The following is a 25,085-nucleotide window of genomic DNA, read 5'->3' on the forward strand; positions in this document are numbered from 1 at the left end:
AGCACAGGGTTGGGGACATGTGAGTTTAATGAATGTGAAGTTAGAATCTGCCGTCTTGGTTTATGCACCAGTGCTGTTTGCGCCGAGTTCTCACTTAGCTTTAGAACCCACCTGAATAATCAGATTCCAAATGGTTAAAGGTTGTCAAGAGGTTTCTTTCTCCTTCTTGAAGCTGTGGAGTTCGAAGGAGGTCCCTTGGCTAGAGATGAGAAACTACACTCAGCAATATTGGAGTAGCTTGGTTGTATTTTAAGTACATTTCTTCTTGAACCACAGATAGCCATTTTCAAAATTTATAAAAGTGTCTGAATTCCTGGTTCCTTCTTTCAATTTTATTTCTTTGCTTTTGAGATAAAAGATGGAACTCTCATTTTGCTTTTCTCTGTTCTGCTGAAAAACATTTTTTATGAGGTCACATACTCTACATCATGCTAAAGGTTTTTGTACTACTTAAGAGTAAGACCAAGGAGTCCTGGTGATGTATTGAGTAATGTTGGGTTGCGAATCACAGTCAACTGTGAATCCACTGCTCTTGAGCAGAAAGATAGCCAGTCTCCTCCCATAAAGATTTATAGGCTCAGAAACCCTCAGTTGAGGGTGGGTTTGTTTTGGATTTTAGAGTAAGCCTCTGTGTGTGTGTGTGTTGTGTGTGTGTGAGAGAGAGAGAGTGTGAGTGTGTCAGGAGAGTTCTTATCTGATGATGCTTCACCTCCTTCTCCCTTCTTTTTAATTTAATTTTAGGAGATTCCTCAACAGTTGAATGGAAGTGATTGTGGAATGTTTACTTGTAAATATGCAGATTATATCTCTAGAGACAAACCTATCACATTTACTCAGGTGAGTGAAGACTTCACATGCACGTACTTATTAGTAAATTAGATCAGCTTAAAGCACTTGCCAGAGTCTGGCACACAGTAAGCTCCCATGTTAGCTAGGCTAGTCTTGCCTTTTGTAGCCACAGCCCTCCTCTGGAGAGGTTCAGGCTTATTATTTGCCCTGGTGACAGTGAACAATTTCCGTATTTTTGAACTCCAGTGTTCTGGCTTTGTGTGTTAGTAATATTTCAGGCCAAAGGAAGAAGTAGGTCACACTGTGTAAGAGCAAAGTAAATCAGGCCTACTGAGCTTTTGGCTAAAAGCCTCAGATAGAACTGTGAATAAATACTGTTCTCCCTTTCTGTTTTGATGAACTTTGGCTCTCTGTGGCCCTGCATAGCCTAGTCCGCAGGAAATTGCACTAACCCAAAGACCATGCCTCTCTATCAGTTCAAATTCACCAGCTGCTCCAAGGGAGAAAATGGCACCTTCCTCCCAAGACTTAGCAGCCTGATGGAGGGTCAGCTGGGTGTCAGTTCTGACTCGATGGTAATGAAGGTTGTTGTTGTACCTTCAAGGAAGAACTGACCCATTGCTGACCCTCTGGCAGGTTTCAGAGGCAGTAATCACAGAGAAGGAGATTGTCCATCTTTCTCCCTCGGAACAGCTGGTAGATTCTAAGCACAACCTTTGGGATTGCAGTGCATCTTCTTACCACTAGGCCACCAGTAGGCAACTTTTTTACGTAAGGACACTCTTTAAAAGATCATTTTTTAGTGGACTTCATATATTGATAGATGTTGTCTATCCAACAAACCATACCGACTAATGGAATGGGACTGGTAACCCTATTCCTAACTTTTTTAAAAAAATAAATTTTTAGGGGCGCTCTGGTGGCCTAGTGGCAAGGAGCTGCAGCTACAATCCCAGAGGCGCACGGTTCGATGCTCTGCAAGTTATAGGTAATTTTGGAATTGTCAGGTGTGTTGCTGCTGTGAAAACTATCACATTTGGTTAAAGTATTAGGAAAAAAATTAAGTAGGGTAAAGCATCATTCTTTGCTGCTGCTGAATGGTGAGGACTGTTCTCTGAAATGAGAAGAAGTTTCTGTTTGAACAGAATTGACAATGTACATTTTGATTGTGCAAAAAGAATTTAGTTGATATAATTGCATTTATTTAAATTTTACATACACACATATATTTTAAAAAGTAGAAAAGTTACATGTGTTCCACCACTTGGGTATTTCTATTTTTTATATATACTTTAGGTTTTGAGACATTTTTATTATGAAATTACTACAATATTGTAATACTGCATTCTTTTATTTCCTTAACGTGTTAGAATGCCTATGATACTGTTTGTAAGCATAGACTGACAGAAGTTAAGGCTTGAGGACAAGGAAATGAAATGACTGGAAACAGAACAAGCAGATTGACACTCTGAGAAATGCAAACAATGTTCTGGAACAAATTGTGTAGAAATGACTAAATTTCTACAGTATACCAAATTTATTGTATAAATTTTCTAAATTATACCTAATTTTGTGTGTTAACTTTGACCAAATACATGATAAAATAGTTTAAATAAATGGGCAAAGGTGTGTAATGCCTCCCTGCATTCCTTGCAGTGCCAGATGCCTCTTTTCCGGAAGAAGATGGTGTGGGAAATCCTTCACCAGCAACTGCTGTGAAATGCCCTGCCTGCCCCTCTAGCTGCTGCTGGTTCTTTCCTGGATGGTTCCATATACCTCATGCATCGTGAGTTTTAAAAGTCCCGGCATCACTTCAGTTCTCTTTCAGGTACTGAGCTGTCCAAATGCATGGAGGCCTCTGCCTGCACTCAGTCCTGACTTGGTGTGCAGAGGGCTGCTCGCAACCTGTTCGTAAGGGCTGTGGCCTGCTCAGAGCCCTGGACTGCTCAACCCACACAAGAACAAACGCTAAATAAATATATTTTGATTTTTTAAAGAATTTTTTTCTTTTTCCCTATGAATGTGGGAAATGCAGGATTTAGTGTTTAAATTGTGTTTTTCTCCTTTGTGTGTTCATGTGTATTCATTTGCTCACTCATTTGCAAACATACTGGGCAGTGGCTGATTTCCCCTGCTCTTTGACAGATAACCCTAAATTACTTGTTTGAACTATTTATTTCTGAAAGGAAAGTTAATCAAGCTCCTGCCCCCTGCTGAAGATCAAGAGAGCAGTCTGTGAGCGGAGGAAGGAAGTGTTAAATTTCTCCAGGGCTGGAGCAGCAGCTGCCAACATGAAGCTGGAGAGTTGATTTTTGGTTCGTTTTTGGTGGTGTGTTTTTTTTTTGAGGCCTGAGCATGCTGGGAGAAGCGCTATGGTGCTGTGGTATAGGGCTCTGATCACCTCTTGGGGCCTGACACTTGCAGCGTTGGCACAGTATTAAGGAAAAAAGTGGAACTGTGGCCAGAAAACACTGGTTCTCTGAATGTCTTCAGAAGAGTGGTATGGTCATCCTAAAGAGACTTCCTTTTGTGGAAACAAGATGACTTGGCTTACTCTCAAAACTGGATTTTAAATAACTGTAAACCCCTAACCTTCAATTGAAACCCTGATCTGATTGCACCTAAACCTTGGAATTGTGTGTATTTTAAAAAGAAAATATTCAATTTAAAGCTATTTTTCCTCGAGGGTTTTTTTTTCTAACATTATAGCCAAAATGAAGTTTTATACGCATTAGGACTCCACCACCATTGAAATTTGTGGGAAAAAAAAATTAATAGTTGGCTTTGATGCTACCAGTATACAAGAATCTATTTTGCATATGAAAGTTTGTATTTAACTTTTTGTTCATTAAAAACCTTACAGATATGGCTATGTATTTTTAATTTCAGAGAGTTTAGAGTGGTCAGGACATATTTTGTTAAGATCTAGGACAAGATCCTCATGCCTAGTTGTTGCTTTTTAAATGTAATAAAAGGTGGCCTGGCAGAATCTGAAAAGTATATGCTGAAATGATTTCCAGCCCTCTTCCTACTCGAAACTCCTGAACTTGTTCTGGTGCATAAAAGCAAGAGGTGGAACCAGAAAATTTTGGCACCTGTTAGCTCTGATTGACCATGCCCGCTGTTTGGAGCCCAGGCTGCCTGACGTAGGTGCGCACTGGTGGTAGTTACTTGCAAGCCATTTTCCTTAGACTTGCAAGTCTTTGTGCATACCCAGGTTCCCTGAGGTGTGGATCGACTTGATGGCCAGACCAGAGTCCATGTGTTAGGTGATGACTAGAGTGAACTGGCTGTACAGTCTCCAGCTGAGGCTGCATGAAGAACCCCTCCTGACATCCTTGTTCCTGTTCCTCAGGGCTCCGAGCTGTGCCACTGCGTGTTGGGGACCGACAGCTGGCTTAGCTGAGAGGCTAGAGACTTCCTGGGCTAGAGTTGTACTCAAAGCCTGCTTCCCACTTGCTCCACTGTGTTCCCTCCGAGAACTTACACCTGAATTTCTAAGAAATTGGGATTTCTTGTGTTAAGACTGATTGGAGAGGCGGTTTGTGTTCTGCCTAAATGAATGATGCAGGGGTGAATGTAGTGTGTGAGAGGCATCATAGGAGCAGCTTGCACTGAGCTTGCCATGCATATGCACTCTTCAGGACCAGACTGAAGTCAAAAGAGCAGAGTGTTGAGATCTAGAACAGTACATGAGCTTCACTGATTTTATTTCTCTGGAGAAACCAGCCCAAGATGCCCTGAGTTCTCGTATTCAGTACAAGAGACTACAGACCATTGCATCTGTAGGCACTGGCGTGTTGCAGTTTAAAAAAACCTGCTAGTAACAATTTTTTCTATCTAAACACTTTATGAGAAAAGGGGTCAAGTAATGAGAACAGCCATTAATAATATAAGTAACAGCTATCAACAATAAACCAGTGATGGGGGCCTGGGGAAAAAAAAGTCCAGGGAACCATTTACTGTCTTTTTTTGTTTAGTAACTCAGAAACAGAAAACTCGTCTGGTTGGAACAGACTCATAGGTGACCCTGCAGTGCGTTTTCAGAGGCTGTAAGCTGCATGGGAGATTACCCATCATTCAACCAAGGAGCCACTGGTGGATGTGAACTAGCAGGGTTAGCAGCCCCCCTCCCTGTCCAGAGCTCCTGATTAGTAATGACTCTCAATATTGATCAATGTAAAAGCTGACTGGAGAGGCGGTTTGTGTTCTGCCTAAAATGAATGGTGCAGGGGTGAATGTAGTATGTGAGAGGCGTCTTAGGAGCAGCTTGTACTGAACTTGTCAGTGAGCAAATGTCTTTTTTTTTTGTGCCAGAACTGGATAGTAAGAGGGAAGCCCAGTTGGGGCCTGAAGAAGATAGGAAGATGCTCTTAGGAGCCCCACATTCTACCTCGGTTACCTAAGGCTATTAGAATTTTGTTTTCCTTCTCCCAGATCTTAAGCACAATGTGGGGAGGCCCATGGATACCTGCCTGTACTGTGGGATGCTCGGACCAAGGTGGGGATGTAGGAGAAAGTGTCCTTGGAAATATATTGAACCTCAATTTATAAACAGGAATATAGAGACATTTAAATTTGTAGTAACTTGGGTACAACAGTTAAGCTTTGCTGTGTAAATTGGCTTTTGTGAGCTCCATGGGAACCTGATCTCTCTTTGCAGACCATACCTGTTATCCAAACAAACTTTTAATATTTAAGTTGGGGATCAATCCAGCTAATTGTATTGCTCTGAGATATATATTTTCCCCCCTTTTAATTTACCTAATATATACATTGAAGTTTGGCTGTATTGGAATCAGTGTTGATTTTACCTACTTACAAATAAATTTATCCTTTTAATTCCGTGGCTTTCAAGTTTCTTTTATTTTTTTTCCTATAATTATATTTTATTAATTTTCATAAACATTTACAGAGATTTTGGGCTTCCACTCATTCATTCAAGTTTCTTTTATTGTAACAGTGGTTAACTCCTGGGATGAATGAACAATGCTCATACACATAGAACAGGCCACTGTGGCACTTGGTATTACCTTTGTTAATTAGCCTTGCTAATTTGATTTCCATTTTTACTTTTATTAAAACAAAATTTATACTGGTTTGTTTATAAAGATTGAATGTATTGTTTTTACACTAGGTGGATCTTTCTTAACGAAGCTGATGGACTTCTGGGAGATTGGGTGTTACCGGATTAAGAAGATTAGATGGTGGTCTCAGGTCCTATCTTGTGTGAATCTCTGAGGTTCCTGACACTGAGTTAGGAGGACCAAAGGTGAAAACCCAGATCCTGGCTGTGTGGAGCCCCAGTGTTTCAAGGATATAGGTGGTGCTTTATTTGGTGTTATCAAAAACAGTCACATAATTATTTCCAAGCAGGGTACAGAAATACTCTTAGTTTAATCCTTGCCAATATGCAAGAACTTTTATGAAATTTTCAAACATGCCGGATAACTTGTCTAAAGACTGCATCATGGACACTTTTCTCCTCAAAACTTGTTTTCTGGTATTTAGTGTTGGACATTAGCTTGTGTATTGTTGTTTTGTAAGTGACTTATTATTTGGGCCAATATCCTATTTATTATATCCAAAAAAACCTTGTCAGAATTTGCCCAAAGCATGTCTTTTTTTTGTCTTGTTGATCAGCAAATCTTGCTGATTTGCTACTGAAAGACAATAGTAACAGAGGCTTATGCAAGACTGTGCAAAGGCATTCAGCTGTGTAGATCATTATAAAGTATGACTAACATTGAGAAGAATGGAAATTCCAGAACAGTTAATTGTGATCATGTGAAACCAGTATGTGGAACAAGAAGCCTTTGTTGGAAGAGAACAAGGAATGCAGCACGGACCTACAGTCAACACCTAAGGTGACAGTAATCAAGAAATCAAAAGGCATCTTTCACTGGGCAGATCGTCTGTCAGTGGACTCTTTAAAGTGCTAAAGAGCAAGGATATTAGTTTAAAGACCAAGGTGTGCCTGACTCAACACAGTAATTTTAATCGCTACACATGAATGTGAAAGTTGGACAATGACTAAGGAAGACCAAAGAATTGATGCCTCTGAACTGCAGTGTTGGAGAAGAGTGTTGAATATACCATAGACCACTAGGCAAATTTTTCTTGGTGCAACCAGGGTGCTCCTTGGAAGTCAGGATGGAAAAACCATCCCACATTCTTTGGGCATATTGTCAGGAGAGGGACCAGTCTTTGGAAAAAGACATCATGCTTGGAAAGGGGGGGGGTCGGTGAAAGAAGGGAAGACTCTTAAGATGGACTGATGCAGTGACCTTGAGTATGGTGGGGATTGCAAGGTGAGTGCAGGATGGCGCAAGGTTTGAGCCATTCTGTATGGCAATCAGCTTTGGTACAGAGTATAGCCTTTGCAACCCTGTGGGGCAGTTCTACTGTTACACAGGATTATGTTACGTATTGTCAAGTCGGAACCAACTCCTAGCTCCAATTCGAGCAAGTTTTCAAAGGCAGTAAATTGCACAGGAGACTGCTCATCTTTCTCCCATAGAGCAGTGGTGGATTCAAACCACAAGCTTTCAGTTGGCAGCATCACCTCTTACCACCAGGCTCCAGGGTCACTACAAGTTGGAATTGACTCGGTGAAAATTGGTTTGGATTTTATTCTCTTTTGATTAGAATTATAGACCATGGTTATCATGGCCAACCCTTTATCTTAGAGAGGAGACAAGTTATTTAGTGTGCACGGTCATACAGCTAGGGTATGAAAAAGTGGGAAAGAAACCTGGCTGGTAGAGGAAAGGGAGAGCTGAGGGCAGAACGTGGACCTTCACTTGGTGTCCTGGCCTTCAACATCCTCTAGCTCTGCTGCCTGAGCAAGGCCTCCCCAAGTACCCTCAGTGACGGACAGCCCTTTCAAAGGTCATACATAACCATCAGGGGACAGGGAGCTGTCATTTCTTCACAGTATGACTCTTAAAAGCAAGAAAAAACAAGCCCTTGAGCTTGGTGTTGGGGAATACCAAATATTCCATGAACTACTGAAAGAACAAACAGCTATGTCTTGGAGAGGGTCCAGCCAGTGTGCTCCTTGGAGTGAGGACGACAGCTTATCTCACATACTTCGGACATGTTGCTCGGAGAGCAGATAAATGACTGGAGGAGCTGAGAAAAGGAATCTTCAAACCTCAAGAAAGATGTATAATGGATATTGTGTCTGTTGGAGGGAAAGATTACTGCTCAGTGGAAAGAAGTATTGGACATGAGCTGTTCAAAGACAGAACTATGTGCCTTAGCCTCGTTCCCCACCCTCCACCCGGAGATTTGGAGGGCATTTCCTCCCTCCGGGGAGCTAAGCTCCTTCCCCACTCCTGTTCTTCTGTGAAGCTAGAGTTGAGGGAGGAAGCCACTGCACTTTGACTGAGTTTACAGACAACAACTAGTAGTTTAGTTGATGATGAACAAAATTTGTGAGTTGGCGAATTTGGTCAATCTTTAATATCAAACTGTTACCCCTGAATGCCAGGTCAGCAATTTTCTCTGCTTCCCATCTTAGACGTCCAATAGTTGGCCCCCTCCTCCTGCCTCTCTCATCTAAGGCAATCCTCTCCCTTAGTCCTTTGTTGAAATCTTGCCATATTTCTGATGTACAAGTTACCTGTTTTGTCTTCTAAGCTGTCCCTCCATGCTGGAATCCTTGTTTAATCTTTGACCAACCTGTATCATCTTCCCTTTCTGGAGTTCCACATTGAAGGAAACAGGCAGTCAACGCGTTGCTGCATACTTTTAAATTAACGACCGTGCTTAGAAACACATTCCGCCCCCCCCCCCATGTATTACCGTCATTTGCGGCAACGTGTTAACGGAAATCAACTTAAGACACGTAGGATGCTGAGGCATAATGCCGTCCAGTGAGACGTTAGCACCTGGGAGGGCCACTATGGGTGTGCTGTCCATGCTCGCTGCGCACAGGGACCGCCCACAGCACCTAACAACACGGTCATGGATATTCAGAGGACTTGGGAGAAACTCCTTCACTAATGTAGTTTAAGGAATAAAACCTGTTGTTGAGCAGTTTCCATTTAACAACTTCATTTTGCCTTAGCATAGAATTTAAGTTAATTTCTAAAGATCTAGTTTTGTGCTTCTGTCATGAGAGGACCAGGCGGAGGCCTCTTGCATACTTTTGGTGCAATTAGACTTTCTGGGAAGGTCAGGTATAGTAACTTTAAAGTTGGCAGGAGAAAAGCAGATTGTCTTGCCAAGACAGGAAAAATACAGGATTTATAGCTTCAGCAGTTAATACAAACCCAGTCCTGATCTAAACCCGTATGTGGTGAATTGTTTTCTAAGCACAGTCCACAGAGACAGGATGCCATGTCCCATCCCCAACCCTGAGGACAGGCTTCCTGCCTGGGTTGCCCTTGTGAAGCTAAAGAGAGGCAAACAAGTGTGAAATAAGCCAGCACTTGGGTTCTCTGGGAAAACCAAACCTGCTGAGGAACAAGGCCAGCTGGAGGTGTTCTAAGCCTTTCACTTCTCCCTGTGGTCTCCCCTTTATACCTGCAACCTAAGGACAGCAAACTGGTGCTTCGTGCCAGGGTAAATGGCATCACCTCAGCACCCCTCTCCATCTCTCCCTCCCAAGCTCACAGACACACTCTTGAGGGCTGGCGCATCAACTACCTGTGTAATGCAGATGACACAACCTTGCTTGCTGAAAATGAGGACTGGAATGTTTGTTGTAAAAGATCAAAGACTTCTTTCTTTAGCTTTCAACATGGATTACACTTCAACATCAAGAAAACAAAAATCCTCACCACTGGGCCTGGAGGGAACATCATGAAAGATGGAGAAGAGATTCAAACTGTTAACAACTTTCCTCTTACTTGGATCCACAATCAGTATCATCAGTACCTCTGATATCAGCAGTCAGATTAGGAGACGTATCACATTGGGAAAGTCTGCAGTCAGGGACCTCTCCAAATTACCGAGAAGCAACAATGGCAGTTTGAGGATGAAGTTGTGCTTGATTCGGTCCATTTCCCCTCCCTGCCCCCGATCACTTGTTGTGCATCTTAGAGGTGGACAATGAGAAAGAATGAAAAAACAGATGCCTTTGGGTTGTGGTGTTGGAGGAGTACTGAATATCCTATGCATTACAAAAAAAACAGGTAACGTCTTGGAGGAAGTGCAGCTAGAGTGGTCTTTGGAGGCAAAGATGACAAAGCTTCATCTCACACTCTGAAAGCTGGAGCTGGGGAAAGAGGCAGACCCTCAACCAGATGGAATGACATGGTGACTACAGCAATGGGCACAAGTGTGTTGAGAGATTGTGAGGACGGCAAAGGATAGGACAGATCAACTGTTCATGGGGTCACTATGAGTCATAGTTAACTCCATGGCATCCAACAACAGAGAGCTTTAAGTTAAACTTCAACCCTTGGCCCCTGGAATAAAAGCACAATGTAAAAAGAGAGATGGCCAGGAAGGCCCTTTCCAGAGGGTCTTACATCTTCACCCTCCTTGAAGACCATCGATGAGAAGGACTGACTCAGTGATGGCGGTAATGAGGGTGGGTGTGTCAGAGACAATCAGGTTGGCACAGGGCTATTGTATATATAAGGTCGCTGAGTTGTAAGCAACTCGAAGGCACATAACAACTCCTACTCATCCTGACAAAATAATTACCAATTTCTTGGACACCTATTTCAAGCTTTGCCTTTAGAGATGAGTACTTTCTTTGCATGACCATGTGATCTGAACACCTCAAGCCAGAGAAGATCCTGCAGGGACCTTGGATGCCTGGAGGATTCCTCCTGTGCTGTAACCACTTTGAGCACAGTAGGCTTGAGCCCTGGGGAGTGCAGATGGAGATGGGAGTCTCAGGATAGTCATTTCCAGGCAGTGATAGCCTGTCCCGGCTCTCCACGGGGGAGAACAGCTGTGTTTCATTTACACACCACGGAATGTCACAAGTCAAATCAGCGTCAGATAAATGGGACATGCAGCAATGGGAAAATCAGTAATAGCTGTGGGAATCTGAGAAATACGTTTTATGCAACTTGGGAACTCTCGAATTCTGTCAGAGACGAATGCACTTATTTTGGAAGGCAACAGTTCACCACAATCTACCCTTGCTGTGCTAACAGCGCTAACAAGAAAAAAAAAATTAGGTGTGTTGAGTCCAGTCCAGTCCAGCTCCCGGAGCCTCGTGTGCTTCAGAGAACTGAGCTTCATTGAGTTTGCAGTAACTGTGACTTTCTGGAAACAGGCCAATAGGCTTGTCTTCTAAGAACCTCCTCTGTGTGGACTTGAACTGTTGGCTTTTGGTTAGTAGCGGGCACTCAACCATGTGCACCACCACTCCATACCATCAAGTTGGAGCTCTGGAGACAACAGTGGTCACACGTCTGGCTAACTGAAAGGCCAGCTGTTTGTACCTACCAGCTGCTGCACGGAACGGGTTAAGAGGTACAGCTTTGGATGCCCTGTCAGGAAGTCCTACTGTTGTCGTCGTATACTGTGAGTCAGAACTGACCCTCCAGAGGATTTTCAGAGGCCGTAATTCCCCTGTGAGGAGGCTGCCCATCTTTCTCCTGCTCAGCAGCTGGTGGATTTTGAACCACATGCCTTTGGACTGGCAGTGCCACTCCTCACCACTAAGCCACCAGAGCTCCTGTAAATCAGAATTGACTGGATAGCACTGACTTTTTGTTTTGATGAAAACATTAGATCTTTATTCCCAAGAGTGTTTGAACTTTCCCAGCTCTGAGAGAGCCATAGGTCTATAAATGGGTTTATAAATGAAACGGCCCATCCCAAATCTTCCCAGCACATCAGAGGACCAAGCGTGCCATCCCTTCCTCCACCAGGCTGGCCCTTAACTCCTGGCATCTATGTTGTTTGCACTCACTGCGTGGGGGTGAGATACCATTTCCCTTGGACTACTGTTCCACTTTTCACACCCATTCCCTCATAAACAGAACCGTCTCCTTGGCAACAGTCCTATCTAGCTTCATATGCGGTGGTTCTAACTTGAGCCACAACCACCTGGAGGGTTTGTGAAGAGACAGTTTGAGAGGCAACCCCTAGAATTTTTAATTCTAAGTGGACCTCAAGAACCTGCATTTCTAACAAGTCTCCAAGTTACCCTGATGTTGCTAGGTTGGGGAGCCAATTTTGGGGAGCATGGATCTAATTTCTCTTCTCCAGGAGACCTTCCTGGATAGAGCCCACCTCCCTGGAGGAGCACCTTGGTGCCTGTGTGCATCCACCGCTCTCCTCCTCCTAAGTCTCCCCCAAAGACTGAGCCCAGATGAGGTTTTAGGGTGAGGCGATGCACCGTAAAAATAAGAGGTCAAGACACCATGATCTTGTTAGCTGGATATATTTCTTTTCTTTTCTTTTTTTTTTGTCATTTTTGTCACAGAACACTGTTTGCAGTAGAGGAAACTGGCATTGCAGTCTGGTGGTATAATGGCTTGTTCACATAAACCAGTACATGGTCATCCTTTAGCACAAAAAGCCCTAATGGCGCGTACCCTATTGAAACTCGGGACATCTCCACTATTTTCTCTCTCTGTTTTTCTTTGTCATCGCTATAATCCACATGTTCAAGGTCTGTCCACAAGAAGGCCATAGAGGTTCTTGGCTAGCGGAAGACGACTCAGTTGTTGTACACTTGGACTGTCACCTTCTCCAGGCTGGCAGCTGATATCTTATTTTTTTTTCTCCAACTCATTTTTATTAAAAAAATAAAAAAATGCTCCAACTATCAGTTTTACAAAATCTCTAAGGGAAACACAAGAGCAAGGTGCTGAGGTAAAAAAACACCTGAGGTAGCTTTTTATGTGTGTGTTTTTCTCGTGTGTTTTTTTTTAAAAAAAAAAAAATCCTGTAAATTTATCGCCCTGGGCCAACAACCTCTTATAAATTGCTATTTTCCTCCATTTTTTTTAAAAAAAGAAATCATTTCACCGAATACTGATGGCTTATACACCAAAATGTAAAAAATACAAAATCCGTTCTTTCTTTCTGGAATTCTTTTGTTTGACTGGGTTGGTTTGGTGGGTTCCTGTTTTCCTCTTCCAAAAATGTTAGGACAAGTACCACTGACTCTTGTTCTTTTGAGTAACCAAGTGTAAGTTGAGGCTGGTTTGTGTGTTTCGCTTTGTGGCTTTGTGTGATGTGATACTCAGAGCACTGCTTTGCCTGGGGGTGGGGGTGGGGGTGCGTAGATACAGGGTACTGAGGGAAATAAAAAGAATGGGATGGAAAAAGAGAAAAGGAGAACAGGGCAGGGGTGAGATAAACAGAGAGAGACAGAGAATTATACAGCGGGATGCAAAACCAGTTAAGAACCTGTGAAGCAGAGAGAAATGGGGATTGTGAGCTAGACAGGGATGAAGAGAGGTTTCCTCTTCAAAGAGACGGTATCCCTTCTGTTGACACACACAGGTGATCCAGAACTGCGGCAGAGTGTCCTCCTGACAAGATTCCCCTCCGGGTGAATTTTGAATGGGTGGCCTCCTCACTACATCACCAGGGCCACCCTCCCCAATGAACGACCTTATTCTTACAAAGTCTAGAAGAGCCTGCTTTCTCTTTAAAAAGAAAAAAAATTAATAATTGGAGTTAGTCGAGTTATCTGATATATTATTTCTAAAATATATTAACACTGCAGGCACCCTGTGTAACCCACAGGCCACATATCTTAACATCTTTCCCATTCTAATATGTACACACATGTACAGAGACTATTTTCCACAAAAAAAAAAAGAGAAAAAATAAAAAGAAACAGCATGTGAATTTTGTTTTGCTTTGAACACATTCACCTATGTTAGTTCAACTAAAAGGGATAGCGTCGTGGGAGAAGGCGAGATGGAGCGGGTGGTGACGTGGATGGCTGGGGAGCCGGCGGAAGACCTGTGGAAGCAGGCGGGCCCTGCCGGTGCGCTGTGGTTCTGCTGAGAGGTCTGCCCTCCTCCCTTCCTCCCTCCACAGCCCCAGGGCCTCCCTCGGCTGACTTCTCATGCGTTCCTCAGGATGATGGTCTTTGGTTTGCTCCCGGACTGGCTGGCTGTGTTTGGTCTCGTTCTGTCAGGTGTTGGAAGGGCTACATTCATCCGTTGTTTTGCTGGTGCCTGTGGGAGCCTCACTTGCTGCGCTGTGAGGCGACTCCCTGAGGATATTTCTGCTCCTGCTGTTTCACTTGTTGTACAATTTCCCTGATCTTGCGCTGTGCAGTCTGTAGCAAGGGCGGGACGGGGCAGAGGGAAAGAAAAGGAACCCAGGTCTGAGGATGAGCACTGGGGTGGTTGGGGGTGTGGGACTTGGTGGGGAGGGAGGGCGGTAAGCTCAGCTATGGGTTACGTATTTTGTGAGGCCCCTTACTCTGGAGAGAGGGGGTTACTGTTGAGCTTTCTCTGCATGAAAATGTCTCAGAGCCCCTTCGTCACCCCTGAGCAAACCCTCACCAAAGCCTGCCTCTGTGGAGGCTGAGGGGGGAAGCCTACAGCTTCCAATTAACTGACAGGCTGGGAAGGCAAGCAGAGGGCCTTGCGGATCTCAAACAGCAATCCCCATCACCAGATAAACAGCTTCAGGGCTTCCCACCCTCCTGCTTCTAGAGTTACTAGGGACAGCGTGAGGGTGATAGGTGAGACTTGAGGGTGATAGGTGAGACGGAGAGGGAGGGAGTGACAAGGTCAAGGGGTGTATGGACCAAGATACAAGCCCCGGAGCAACCAGGCAGGAGGCCTGGTCTTGAACCTGGCCCCACCCATCTCACCCCACATGCTCTTGTAAGCGCCCCCAGGAAGCCTGAACCCTGGGAGGGAAGTGGGTCCTCACACACATTCCCAGAGCACAGAAGAAACTGAGAGCTGAAGAAACAGGCTTGGGTGAGATGGGCCTGTACCGTCAGGACCACGGAAGGAGTGGCTGAGGGTAAAGGGATGGGCTGGGACAGTGGCTCAGGTGGGCTCTCTATTCTGCAGTCAGGCCAAGGCGACAGCTTAGACACCTTCCATGTCCACTAAGACCTCGGTCCTCACGAGTCGAGGACAGGGACAGGGACTGTTCGACACCCAAACCCAACCAATGAAAAGCGTCATGAAGATCGAGGCAACTTAAGCGGAGGCACTAACTGTTCCAGAATGACCAAAACAGCTGTGTGAGGCTCTGAGTCCTGAGAGGGTTAGGAGGTGGGAAAGAAGGCAGAGGAAGAAGCAATGGGGGCATCCTGCAATCAGTACCTGAGTCCTCACTGGAGCCAAGCTGGTGGCCATGCCTGCAGGCTGGGCAGCCTGGAGGGGGGCTGGGCAGGGGTTTCAGGAGACAGGGGCTGCAATTAGGGCCTGAGTTGAGGGTCAAGGGGGAGCAGGGACCTCAAATGTAAGCATTTTAGGGGCTTGAAACTCGCTTTGTGTACATGTCCTGAACCTCCTCAAACTCCCCCAGAATGCCCACAGGAGCAGGCAGCTGGTGTGGTTGAAGAGCCAGGAGGAGAAGAGAGAAATGATTCCATTTTGGGAAGGCAGGGTGGTGGGTCAGGGCTTGAGGTTTCCTGATGAGGCTACCACAGCACTGCTACAGAATGGAAGAGACTGGAGGCAGGGAGGGGGCCCCACATAGCACAGTTACCTGGCTGGCGAAGAAATGCCCTATGATCCTGACAATCACCTCCTCGTTCTCATCTGGCGTTTGGTCTCGTGGTACGATGACTTCTGCACTGGTCAGGTTCTGCAGCTCGTTCACCTGGGAGGAGACAGGAAGCTGGAGAATGGTACAGTAAGGGACTGGGGCATGGTGAGGAGGCTGGGGCACAGCGAGGAGGCTGGGGCATGCCTCTCTCCTTAACCTTCAGGTACGAGTGGGTTTCTGTGCTTGCTACCATGATGGCACAGGCCCTAGAGGGTCATCGACAGACAGAAGGGAGTCCAGCCAGACTCGATGGAGTGGAGCCAAGGGCAGAGTTTTCTCCTGAAGTGTTAGGTCAATGCCATCCCTGCACATGCTCACAGTGGCCCCAGCTTCCTGATAATCTAGGTGTGAAGCCCCCCCACACCTGGGCAAGCCCACCTGGGTGCTGCCATGACCTTACAGATTGGACCTTCTAAATGGGCCCTGCTGTGTCCCCTACTCTTCACTTTCATTCCTGCTAACCAGTCTTCTTTCTTTGAAAAAAATCACTGCTGCTGATCTGGGACCAACTAAAAGCTGACCATTCAGCGGGTTCTCTGAGGCTGTAAATCCCACAGGAGGAAACTGTCCATTTTTCTCTCGAGAAGCAGCTGGTGGAGTTGAACTACATACTTATAAGTTGGCAGTGCAATTCCTAACCCACTAGCCCACCAGCTCAGGCTACCCTAGCCATGGATTAGTATCCTTTCTCCTTGCACCCTGTGAAGCATTAAGGTCATGCCGAGCTGCCTTCTCTCAGATCCATTTTCTGCTTCCCCTGCCTCCCTGGATCTGCTTCATAGTAACACTGCACAGGCCTCCCATGATTCAGACCTAGTCAGTGGCCCTCCAAGCACACAGGCGTGCTGACTTAAGGTTCAGTGACTGGTTCTATAATAACCACCTATGAACTGACAGGTGCAGAGGCCCCCTCCCTCACAGATGAGTAGCTTCCTTCCGATACATTTCAGCTCTACTGAGGCCTAGTGTGGGCCTGGGGTGCTGATCACAACCCTGGGAATAATCTGCATTCCATACAACTTTATTCTTTTGCATAAAAGTGAGCCATTACACCTAGAACTTGACTTTGATTATTAAGTTTCAATATCGAGAAATTTTCAAAACTGCAAACATGGAAGTGCAATCACACACGTGCACTCAGGACCCTGGAGATGCCTCTGTTCGTGCACACAGCTCCACTTGAACTTCTCAAGGGCCCTCTCCCTGCCAGATGGTAGGTCAGGCTGAGAATACATGCAAGTCTGACAGGTTGTCTACTCATTCCTACAGACTTCAGTTGGTTCTCTGTCATTTTCAAATGACACTGTTTTTTAACTGCCACTTTTATTGTTGTTGCTAAGTGCCGTCGAGTCGTAGATGACTCATGGTGACCTATGAATGAAAGACTTGGACACTTGTGTAACTTTCCTCCTATCTCCAAGTTCATAGAGTTTCCAGAGGCAAGCTATTTTGGAAGTGGATGCTACTTCTAATTCTAAGCCTGTTTTAATCTGGGAGATCCAGCAAATACTGTCCACCATTATCGCATTTGACACATCAGTGTCACAGTGTTTAGCATCATAGCAACCATGAGTTACCGCTGTACAGCAAATGGCCAGACCACCTTTAGGATGGAAAAATTATTTCCTTCTCACCCACCACAACACTGCTACAGGAGCTCCCATGTGGGACACAGCCAGGTCTGGAAATAGTGGGGAGATGGAATCTGCAGAAGTACCGTTAGGGCTACTGGGGTATGAGGCATCAGAACGTAAGACAACAGATCTCGAAATTCCCTGCACCTGAAATTCAGGGAAGGTGATCTGCCACGTGTATCAGCAGACACTCCGGGTGACATGCTACCCCTTTTGCTCTCTTACTGGCCACTCAGTACAACCTTAAAGGCAAGGACGGTGAAACTGTTTTACATACACTTGCCATGTTATCAGGAGGACCAGTTCTTGGAAAAAGACATCAGGCTGGGAAAAGCGGAGTGTTTGAGAAACAGGAAAAGATCTTCAAGAAGAAGGACTAACACAATGATCATCGCAATGGCCTAGAGCTACAGGGAGATTGTGAAGATGACACACGACAAGGCAAGGTTCAACTGTGTAGTTCACAGAGGTGCTGCGGTGATGGCACCTACCACCACCCCACCACATGTGGGGATGATGAGACATTACATTCTCCCTGGGCCTGCAGAGCGAGGCCCTTCGTTCCAGCATGGACCCAAGACACGGCTGTGACTGAGGCCCAGGACCCTGGTGTTTCTGGGGTCTGGGTTGGGGGGACTAAGTTCTATATGGGGTTGACTACACTCATCCCTGGGATCTTCACACCTCAAAGGGCTCATCTTTGAGGAGAGCCTCTGTTTTCTGGCTGAAAGCCCCGACCGTGTGTAAGGAGAGGTGCTCACAGGGATCTGAGGGAGCAGGCCAGGTGCAGGGAGGGACGCCAGCGTGGAGCCAACTTACGGTTTTGCCACCCTTGCCAATCACCCGGCCAGCGGTGGAAGAGGGCACTCGGATGTGGGCTTCCAGCTTCACCTCTTCTTTAGGGTTAAAGAAGTTTTCTTCTTTCAGTTTCCCGAAGATCCGCCCCTGGGCCTGAGGGAGCAGAGCACGAACAGCGTGAAGGACTGAACTGTTGTCTCCTGAAGATCCAGGACACAACACTACCACATTCTGGCTGTAATGCCCCTGGGAAGAAGGCTCTCTATGCTAGGTTAATCGGACAGAGTGACGCAGGGGCATGCCAGTCAATTTAACAGGAGCAGATGTGTGAAGAGAGACGCCATGCAACAGGATGATCAGCAAGGAGTTAAGAGCACAGCCTACGGATGCTCAAGAGACGACAACCTTCCCGCAGAACCAGCTGAAAACCCCTTTCCCCCTGGAGCTCGTGTCCAGATTCTGGACTTCTAGCCTCCTAAAAGGTGAGAAAATAAATTTCTGTTTGTTACAGTCACCCACTTGAGGTATTTCTGTTATAACAGCGTGAGGTAACTAGATAACAGGTGACTCTTGGTTATTTAAGAGTTAGGAGCATCAACCTGCTTTATCAGTGCTGCTAAGGGTACCGGAGAGTCCAGGCGGGCAACACTCCCGCTGCCAAATGCACTGGCTTCTGCTCTCACGCACCCTCTGTCTGAAGAGCCTACCCCACCACGTGGGACCCCTTGCACTCTTTGAATACATCTCTGCAGCAAGGTAATCATCTCTTCCTACTCTAGCCATCACTCCATGCCAGGGTGGAGGGGGTGAGGAGGGACTGCGTGTCTTATTTCTAGATTTCCTGGCACCTACAAAAGTGTGGCTCACTGAAAGATTCTCTTGAGAGAGCCCTTTGTTCCCTCCCACAGTGACATGTTCTGATAGTGAATTATTAAAGGATGAGGTGGGAGGGGAGACGACAGGATCTGATGAGGCTGACCTTGCTTCTCCAGAATCTAACTGCTGAGCCATGGGGCTATTCTTCTTTTACATTTTTTCCCCCCTTTATTTTCTTGTTGTGTACTGCTGAATGGATCTGACTGGCACAGGAGGAAGTTGCCCCTCCTTCTCCACTGGAGCATCTGGTGGATTTGAACTGCATGCCTTTGGTAATGCAGTGCAGCTTCTTGCTACTAGGCCACCAGAGCTCCCTTCTTTTTAAATTTTAAAAAATTAAGGGACACTTCACATAATAAAAAACTGACCGTTTTAAAACATACACTCCACTGATTTTTAGTATATTCAGTCTGTGCAACTAGCACCATTACCTAATTCCAGAACACTTCCATCACTCCTAAAAGAACCCCATAGCAGAAGTGAGTCTCTATTATCCCTAATCCTAATCCCCAATCAGCAATGGACTTTCTACTCTATGAATATATCTATTCTGTTGTTACGTGCTGTTGGGTCTCAATCCAAAGCTGACCCACCAGCGAGTTTTCAGAGGCTGTAAATTGCACAGGAGATTGCCCAGTGCTGGCAGATTTGAACAGCCTGCCTGTTGGCAACACGACTCCACCCGGTCCCCAGAGCTCTCTCTCCTACTCTAGACAGCACATGTAAATGGAATCATGAATATGTAGGTTTTCAGGTTCTTTAACCCAAAATGATGTATTCTAGATTCATCATGTTTTGATACGTATCAGACCTTCCTTTTTCTCAGGACCAAATACTCTTCTTCCACTGTACAGAAATTCCCATATTTTGTTTATTATTTCATCAGTTAAGGGGTTACTACTCTTCACTGTTTCCACGTTAACTGTTTTCTCAACTAAACTATAAATATTTTAAATAATTGGGATTATACTTGTATAAATAAAATAAATTTCTGATTTTTAGAAAGCTTGAGCTATAATCTTCTTAGGCGTCAACACAAAACAAAATTCACATGATAAAAAAACCTCCCCTTACATGCATTTCCGTTTTCGTATCCACAGCCTGAAGGTAGAAATGATCACGGGAGCCCTAGACTGTCATCCTTAAAATTATGGTTGAAGGATCAGAGGTGTCTCAGAGGAAGCGCCATGTGAGCCAGGCACTGGCAGACAACCTGCTTTCCAGGGAAGAGAAGGGCCTCCACCAAGGACAGTGCACACAGAGAGGGGCAGGCTGGGGGCAGGTCGGGCCAGGGGCAAGGCAGGCCGGGGCCAGGGCAGGCCAGGGGCGGGGCAGGGCAAGCCAGGGGCAGGGCAGGGGAAGCCAGGGGCAGGGCAAGCCAGGGGCAGGGCAGGTGAGGCCAGACTATGCACTGAGCAGTTGTGGTAACAAGAGTTTACTGTTAAAAATGTCTTTCCTAGCCAGCGATTTTGACTTTGCCAAAGTGGATGGGTGGAAATATGTGAATAGGGTATGTTAGCCTATCCACAAGGGGATTGTCTAGCTTCATCAATCCATGAGGGGATTGGCTAGTCTCACCATTAAATGAAGCAGACCCATTAGCAGAAGGAGAGAATCTCACCACCCGCAAAGGAGAAGCTTGCACGTAGTAGGTGCCCTTCAGGACCAGAGTTTCTGGTCTTATGTCAGCTAGACTTACAGGAGCAGCAACAAGTAGACTTATAACAGCAGCAACAATTAGATTTACAGCAGCAGCAGCAGCTAGACTACAGCCAACAGTGGCCAAAGTAGATGGCCAGAGAACTGCTATGAGATCTTGGGACTAGTACTTGTCATGGAGACCGATCTAACAGCTTTTGCCCAAACTCACTGGAGGGTAGGGGTGGGAAGTGGGGGAGTGGACATAGCCACAATTGGCAGATCTAGGATGAGGGACCTGCCAGAACATTTCCAAAGCTGTCCTGATTGGATTCTGCTACAAACCTGGATTATAACCTTTTGACTTCCCCAATATGGTTCTGTGTGGTCTGTGAGATACTACATCAGATTCTGAATCCAGTAAAGCCGTAAAATTGGTTTTGGGATGAGTAAAAGAGGTATGAGAGCATGAGGGACCTGTCTGGCCTTGTGGGAAGCGGTTTTGCATTGTTAATGTTTTTGATGGGGACAGTTCCCCTTTTCGAAGTTGGTAAAGGTCAGATATGGTCATCTGCCTGTGGCCTTTGCCCCTTTGACAGGGGTACAGTAAGGGATGTGGCGGATGTGCTCCCAGAACTCTGACCATGCTTGAGTTGGATGCCACCTGCAACAGTGGCCCTCAGACCACCCACCCATGCCCTGTCCAGGCTTCCCTGTGTTCAGGGCCTGCAGGGTGAAGTGACACCTGGCACTGACCTTGAACTGAGCTTCAGGGGGCCCAGTGATGATGACCATTCTTTCATTGACATCCGGGCCTTCTGCTGGGGCAATCTGTAGTTCACAAAAGAACAAACATTAAGGTTTGACTGGACTTTCCAAGGCCCTTTCTTGTCTAAGTGGACATCCCGAGAGAGAAAACTGCAGGGAATCTGATGCTAGATGTGGTTCTCTGTACGACCAACCCTGTGTGGCCTTCACCTATGTCTTAGCCAGTCATGACTGGGATGTTCAGCCTCTGGCCTGAGTTTCTAGCTACTTAGGGGGACAGAAGCAGGTCATCAATTACTGTGTTGTCTCTGTTTTGAGAAACTGCTTCCTTTCACACCAAATCAAATCAGGAAAGCACTAAGGAGTCAGAGATCTAAAAGGGGTCTAAGACCTAACACCCCACAGAGCCAAGAAGGGAGCAAGAGCTGGTCCACAGAACTGCTCAACCAGAGCCCTGTTTGCAGGAATGGTAGTGCTGGTGTGGAGGACCATGTTCCTCCATGGCCAAGGAGTCAAAAGTGTGAGAGCAGCCCCTGCCCCGACCTGGCTCACTTGCAAGGCTGGTCAAGAGCACACCTTTCCCTCCCCACCTTTTTATCATCTGTGAAATGTGCAGGTTGAAACTGGCAACTCTCACTTTCTGGACACTGCATCTGGTTTCTCAAGTAATGGCTGGAATAAGTATTTTTACTCTTATTAATAAGATAATTATTACTTTTTCCCCCCTGCACTCTGCCTTACAAAAAAAAAATTAAAGCCGTTTTGAAAATGGAAATAAACATAAGCAAAAGTAAAACTTAATTAAAAACAAGTGAATTAAAAGTAAATCATTGAGGGCTGTCAGAATGAGCTAGGAGTTAGGTTTGTATATAGGATGCATCCTTTAAGAATCCTGTGGTGGGTCACAGGTAGTCTAAAGAGCAAATATAAATAAACACTATTAACAACAGCAGAGGCTGTGAGATGCCATCGAGTTAACTACTCCTCCTACTGACTCTATGAACAACACATCAATACCTAGCCATCTTGTGCCATCCACATGATCTCCCACAGGCTTGAGCCCGCTGCTACAGTCACTTCACGAGGGTCTTCTCCCGACTCTTCACCTCTCCCAGCATGATGTCCTTTTCCAAGGACTGGTCCCTCTTGACAACAGGCCAAAACACGTGAGATAAAGTGTCCCCATCCTCGCCTCTTAGGAGAACCCTGATGGCACTTTCTGAAAATAAGACTTATCTGATCTTTTGGCAGTCCACAGGATATTCAGTACTCTCTGTCAATACTGCAGCTCAAAGGCATGGAGTCTTCTGCCATCCTTATTCACTGTTTACCTCTCAGATTCATAGGAAGTAATTCAAAGCACTCCGCTCAGTTCAGGTACATCTTAGTCTGTAAACTGCTACCCTTGCTCTTCAGCATTTTAAATTAGTTCCTTGAGGGCAGATCGCCCCAAAGCAACACATTTTTTGATTGATTTCTTGACTGGTAGTGCTACAATGGGTAATGATTTTGGATTTAAATAAAATGAAACAGCTGACAACTTCAATCTTTACTCCATCTGTCACAATGTTGCCTATAGGGCCAATGGTGAGGAGTTTTTGTTTTCCTAATGTTGAAGGTCCTTTTTTGGTGTGCTTTTTGCCCTTCAAAAGTGGGTGGGTGGCCCTGAGCCTTAGACTAAGGGTAAGTAAGGGTGGAGCCTGCTCCAGGCTGTAGCTTAAAATCCAGTAGGGCCCTGAGGCCTGGGGCCCTTAGGCTTGGTTTTTTGGTGTGTTTTTTCCCCAAGCCAAACTGTATCCAGCTTTATTAAAGATACTTTTCATAAACAATCATGGTATTTCAGGCAGGACATGGGCAGACAGTTACAACAACTTTCAAACTCCCTTCTTCAATGGACTACCAAAATCAGAAAACCACTATAAAACCCAATGAAATCAAAACCCCACAGTGCTCTTTTGAGAAATGCTACTCAGATGTCATTGAAAAAGTCCAGATTGCCTGACAAAATGGTCATCAATTTCTCGGGGGGATCAGGTCCAAAAGGTCTCTGGATTTATGGGAGTCAAGTCTATGCTGAAGGCAGAGGGAGAAGAGGACATAAAAACAGATTTTTGTTTTTCCACACCACAAGGCATTTGTGCCAAGTTCACTAATGTGTGTCAACACCAGAGAATGCCTCCTCTTGACAACCAAGAGGAAGTCCCTTAAAAGCTAGAAGGTGTTTTCATTCATGTCAATTCAGCTTCAGAGACATACTATTAGTGACATTTGCCCCTTCCCCAAAAAACAATGAAGAGTTCCGTGTGCTAACAACATAGCTTTTTTTTAAAAAAAAGTAAAACAAAATTCTGCATTTTTATAAAACTTGATAAAAAACAATATTTCAAACTGTACAGTCACCAGAAGTACAGTTATCAAAAATGCACACTCTTCACTTGGCATCTCCAGAACCTTCGGCTTTCTGTGCCTGGTCTGTTTTGGCGTCTCCGTTTTCTGCAGGGTTATTTCCATCCTGGCCAGCATCAGCCTTCCCCTTTTTCCCTTTGGGTACTTTCTCTCCCTTCTTTGCAGGGGCCTTTCTGGGCTTAGGCTCTGGCTTTGGAGGAGCAGGTTTAGCAGATAACCTTGCAGATCTCCTCTGTGGCTCGTCCTTCACCTTGGCTTTATCTCCCTTAACATCTCCTTCAGCCTTTCTCTCGGGCATGGTGGCGACGACGGCAGGATCCAGGCGCTGGACTTGAGAATGTAGCAACGTGTGGGCTTGGACCAATCCGGGGGTCGTTCTTGCCTCTTTTTCACACTGCTTGGGCTCCGGGGCAGGGTGGGGGATTGGGGGGGTTATAAAGTTTTTATAGTCCTGGAAGCCCGGACCAGTTAGAGCCCTCAGGCGTGTTTTCCACTTGCTCTACAGAGGTAACTCATGGGTGCTGTGAAGCTGAAACTGTGACACTGATGTGACAAATGTGTTAATGGTTATCCATGGTGGACAATGGTTGGTGGAGCTCCCTGATTAAAACAAGCTTGGATGCAGGAGTGGCATCCGCTTCCAAAACAGCTTGTCTCGGGAAACCCTATGAACCTGGAGAAAGGACAAAAGTTATATAAACGTTCAAGTCTTTTGATCACAGGGTTGCTATGAATCACCTACAACTCTTAACAACAACAATGTTGAGATGCAATCCATATTGAAGGCTATAGTCTTTGATCTTCTCCAGTGAGTGTTTCAAGTCCTCCCTTTTAGCAAGTAAAGTGGTTTCATCTGCATAACCTGGTTGTGGATGAGTTTTCCTTCAATCTGAATGCCACACTCTTCTTAAAGTTCAGCTTCTAGAAGGATTTGCTCAGCATACAGACTAAGTAGGTACAGAGAAAGGATAAGACCCCATGCACGCTTTTCTTGATTTTAAACTATACAGTGTTCCCTTATTCTGATAGAGGTTTCACATGAGCACAATCAAGTGTTCTGGGATTTCCATTCTTCTCAACATTACCTATAATTTGTTATGACCAAAACAGTCAAATGCCTTTGTATGGTCAATGCTTCAGAAAACATCTTTCTCAAGTTCTCTGCTTTTAACCAAGATCCATCTGACATCAGCAGTGAGATCACATGTCTCCTGGATCCACCTAGGCTTCTTAGGGCAAAACAATGATCAGCGGCTGGAGGGGAGGGTGGTGTCCAGAGAATGCCACATTGTCAAGAGAAAGTCTATTTAGAATGAAATAAAATCCACTACTGGTGCTGCAGTTATGTATCCACCAGCTCTGCTGTACTGAGGCTCAATCTGGGGCTCAGGAAGAGGCCTGCTGGTTTTAACATCACTTCCTCTAAGTACATGTCCTATCCCACTTCCATATTAGTCTCAGGTCCGGTGTTGCTGTGCCAGCTTTCCTATGGCCACACAT

At 45.4% G+C, this 25,085-nt stretch overlaps 2 protein-coding genes across 3 annotated transcripts in view; one reads left to right on the forward strand and one right to left on the reverse strand.

The window, feature by feature from the left end:
* The window catches only part of SENP2 (SUMO1/sentrin/SMT3 specific peptidase 2), a 33,119-nt gene extending 30,287 nt beyond the window's left edge, over positions 1-2,832 (forward strand). Inside the window, exons 16-17 of the mRNA XM_006884091.1 lie at positions 742-837; positions 2,446-2,832. Coding sequence (XP_006884153.1) covers positions 742-837; positions 2,446-2,508 — 159 coding nt within the window. The 3' untranslated portion in view covers positions 2,509-2,832. The remainder of the gene's footprint in view (positions 1-741; positions 838-2,445) is intronic.
* A 9,346-nt stretch (positions 2,833-12,178) lies between these two features.
* IGF2BP2 (insulin-like growth factor 2 mRNA binding protein 2) overlaps positions 12,179-25,085 on the reverse strand; it is a 218,404-nt gene continuing 205,497 nt past the window's right edge. Inside the window, exons 13-16 of one of the 2 annotated variants that reach the window (XM_006884092.1) lie at positions 21,168-21,242; positions 17,919-18,050; positions 15,406-15,519; positions 12,179-14,008 (exon numbers count right to left, since the gene is read on the reverse strand). In XM_006884092.1, the coding sequence (XP_006884154.1) occupies positions 13,916-14,008; positions 15,406-15,519; positions 17,919-18,050; positions 21,168-21,242 (414 nt within the window). In that variant the 3' untranslated portion in view covers positions 12,179-13,915. The remainder of the gene's footprint in view (positions 14,009-15,405; positions 15,520-17,918; positions 18,051-21,167; positions 21,243-25,085) is intronic. The other variant, XM_006884093.1, reaches the window with a different exon arrangement.

The sequence above is a fragment of the Elephantulus edwardii genome, unplaced genomic scaffold, assembly GCF_000299155.1.
Source record: "Elephantulus edwardii isolate Elephantulus edwardi_28Jun2011 unplaced genomic scaffold, EleEdw1.0 scaffold00031, whole genome shotgun sequence".
Taxonomy (NCBI): domain Eukaryota; kingdom Metazoa; phylum Chordata; class Mammalia; order Macroscelidea; family Macroscelididae; genus Elephantulus; species Elephantulus edwardii.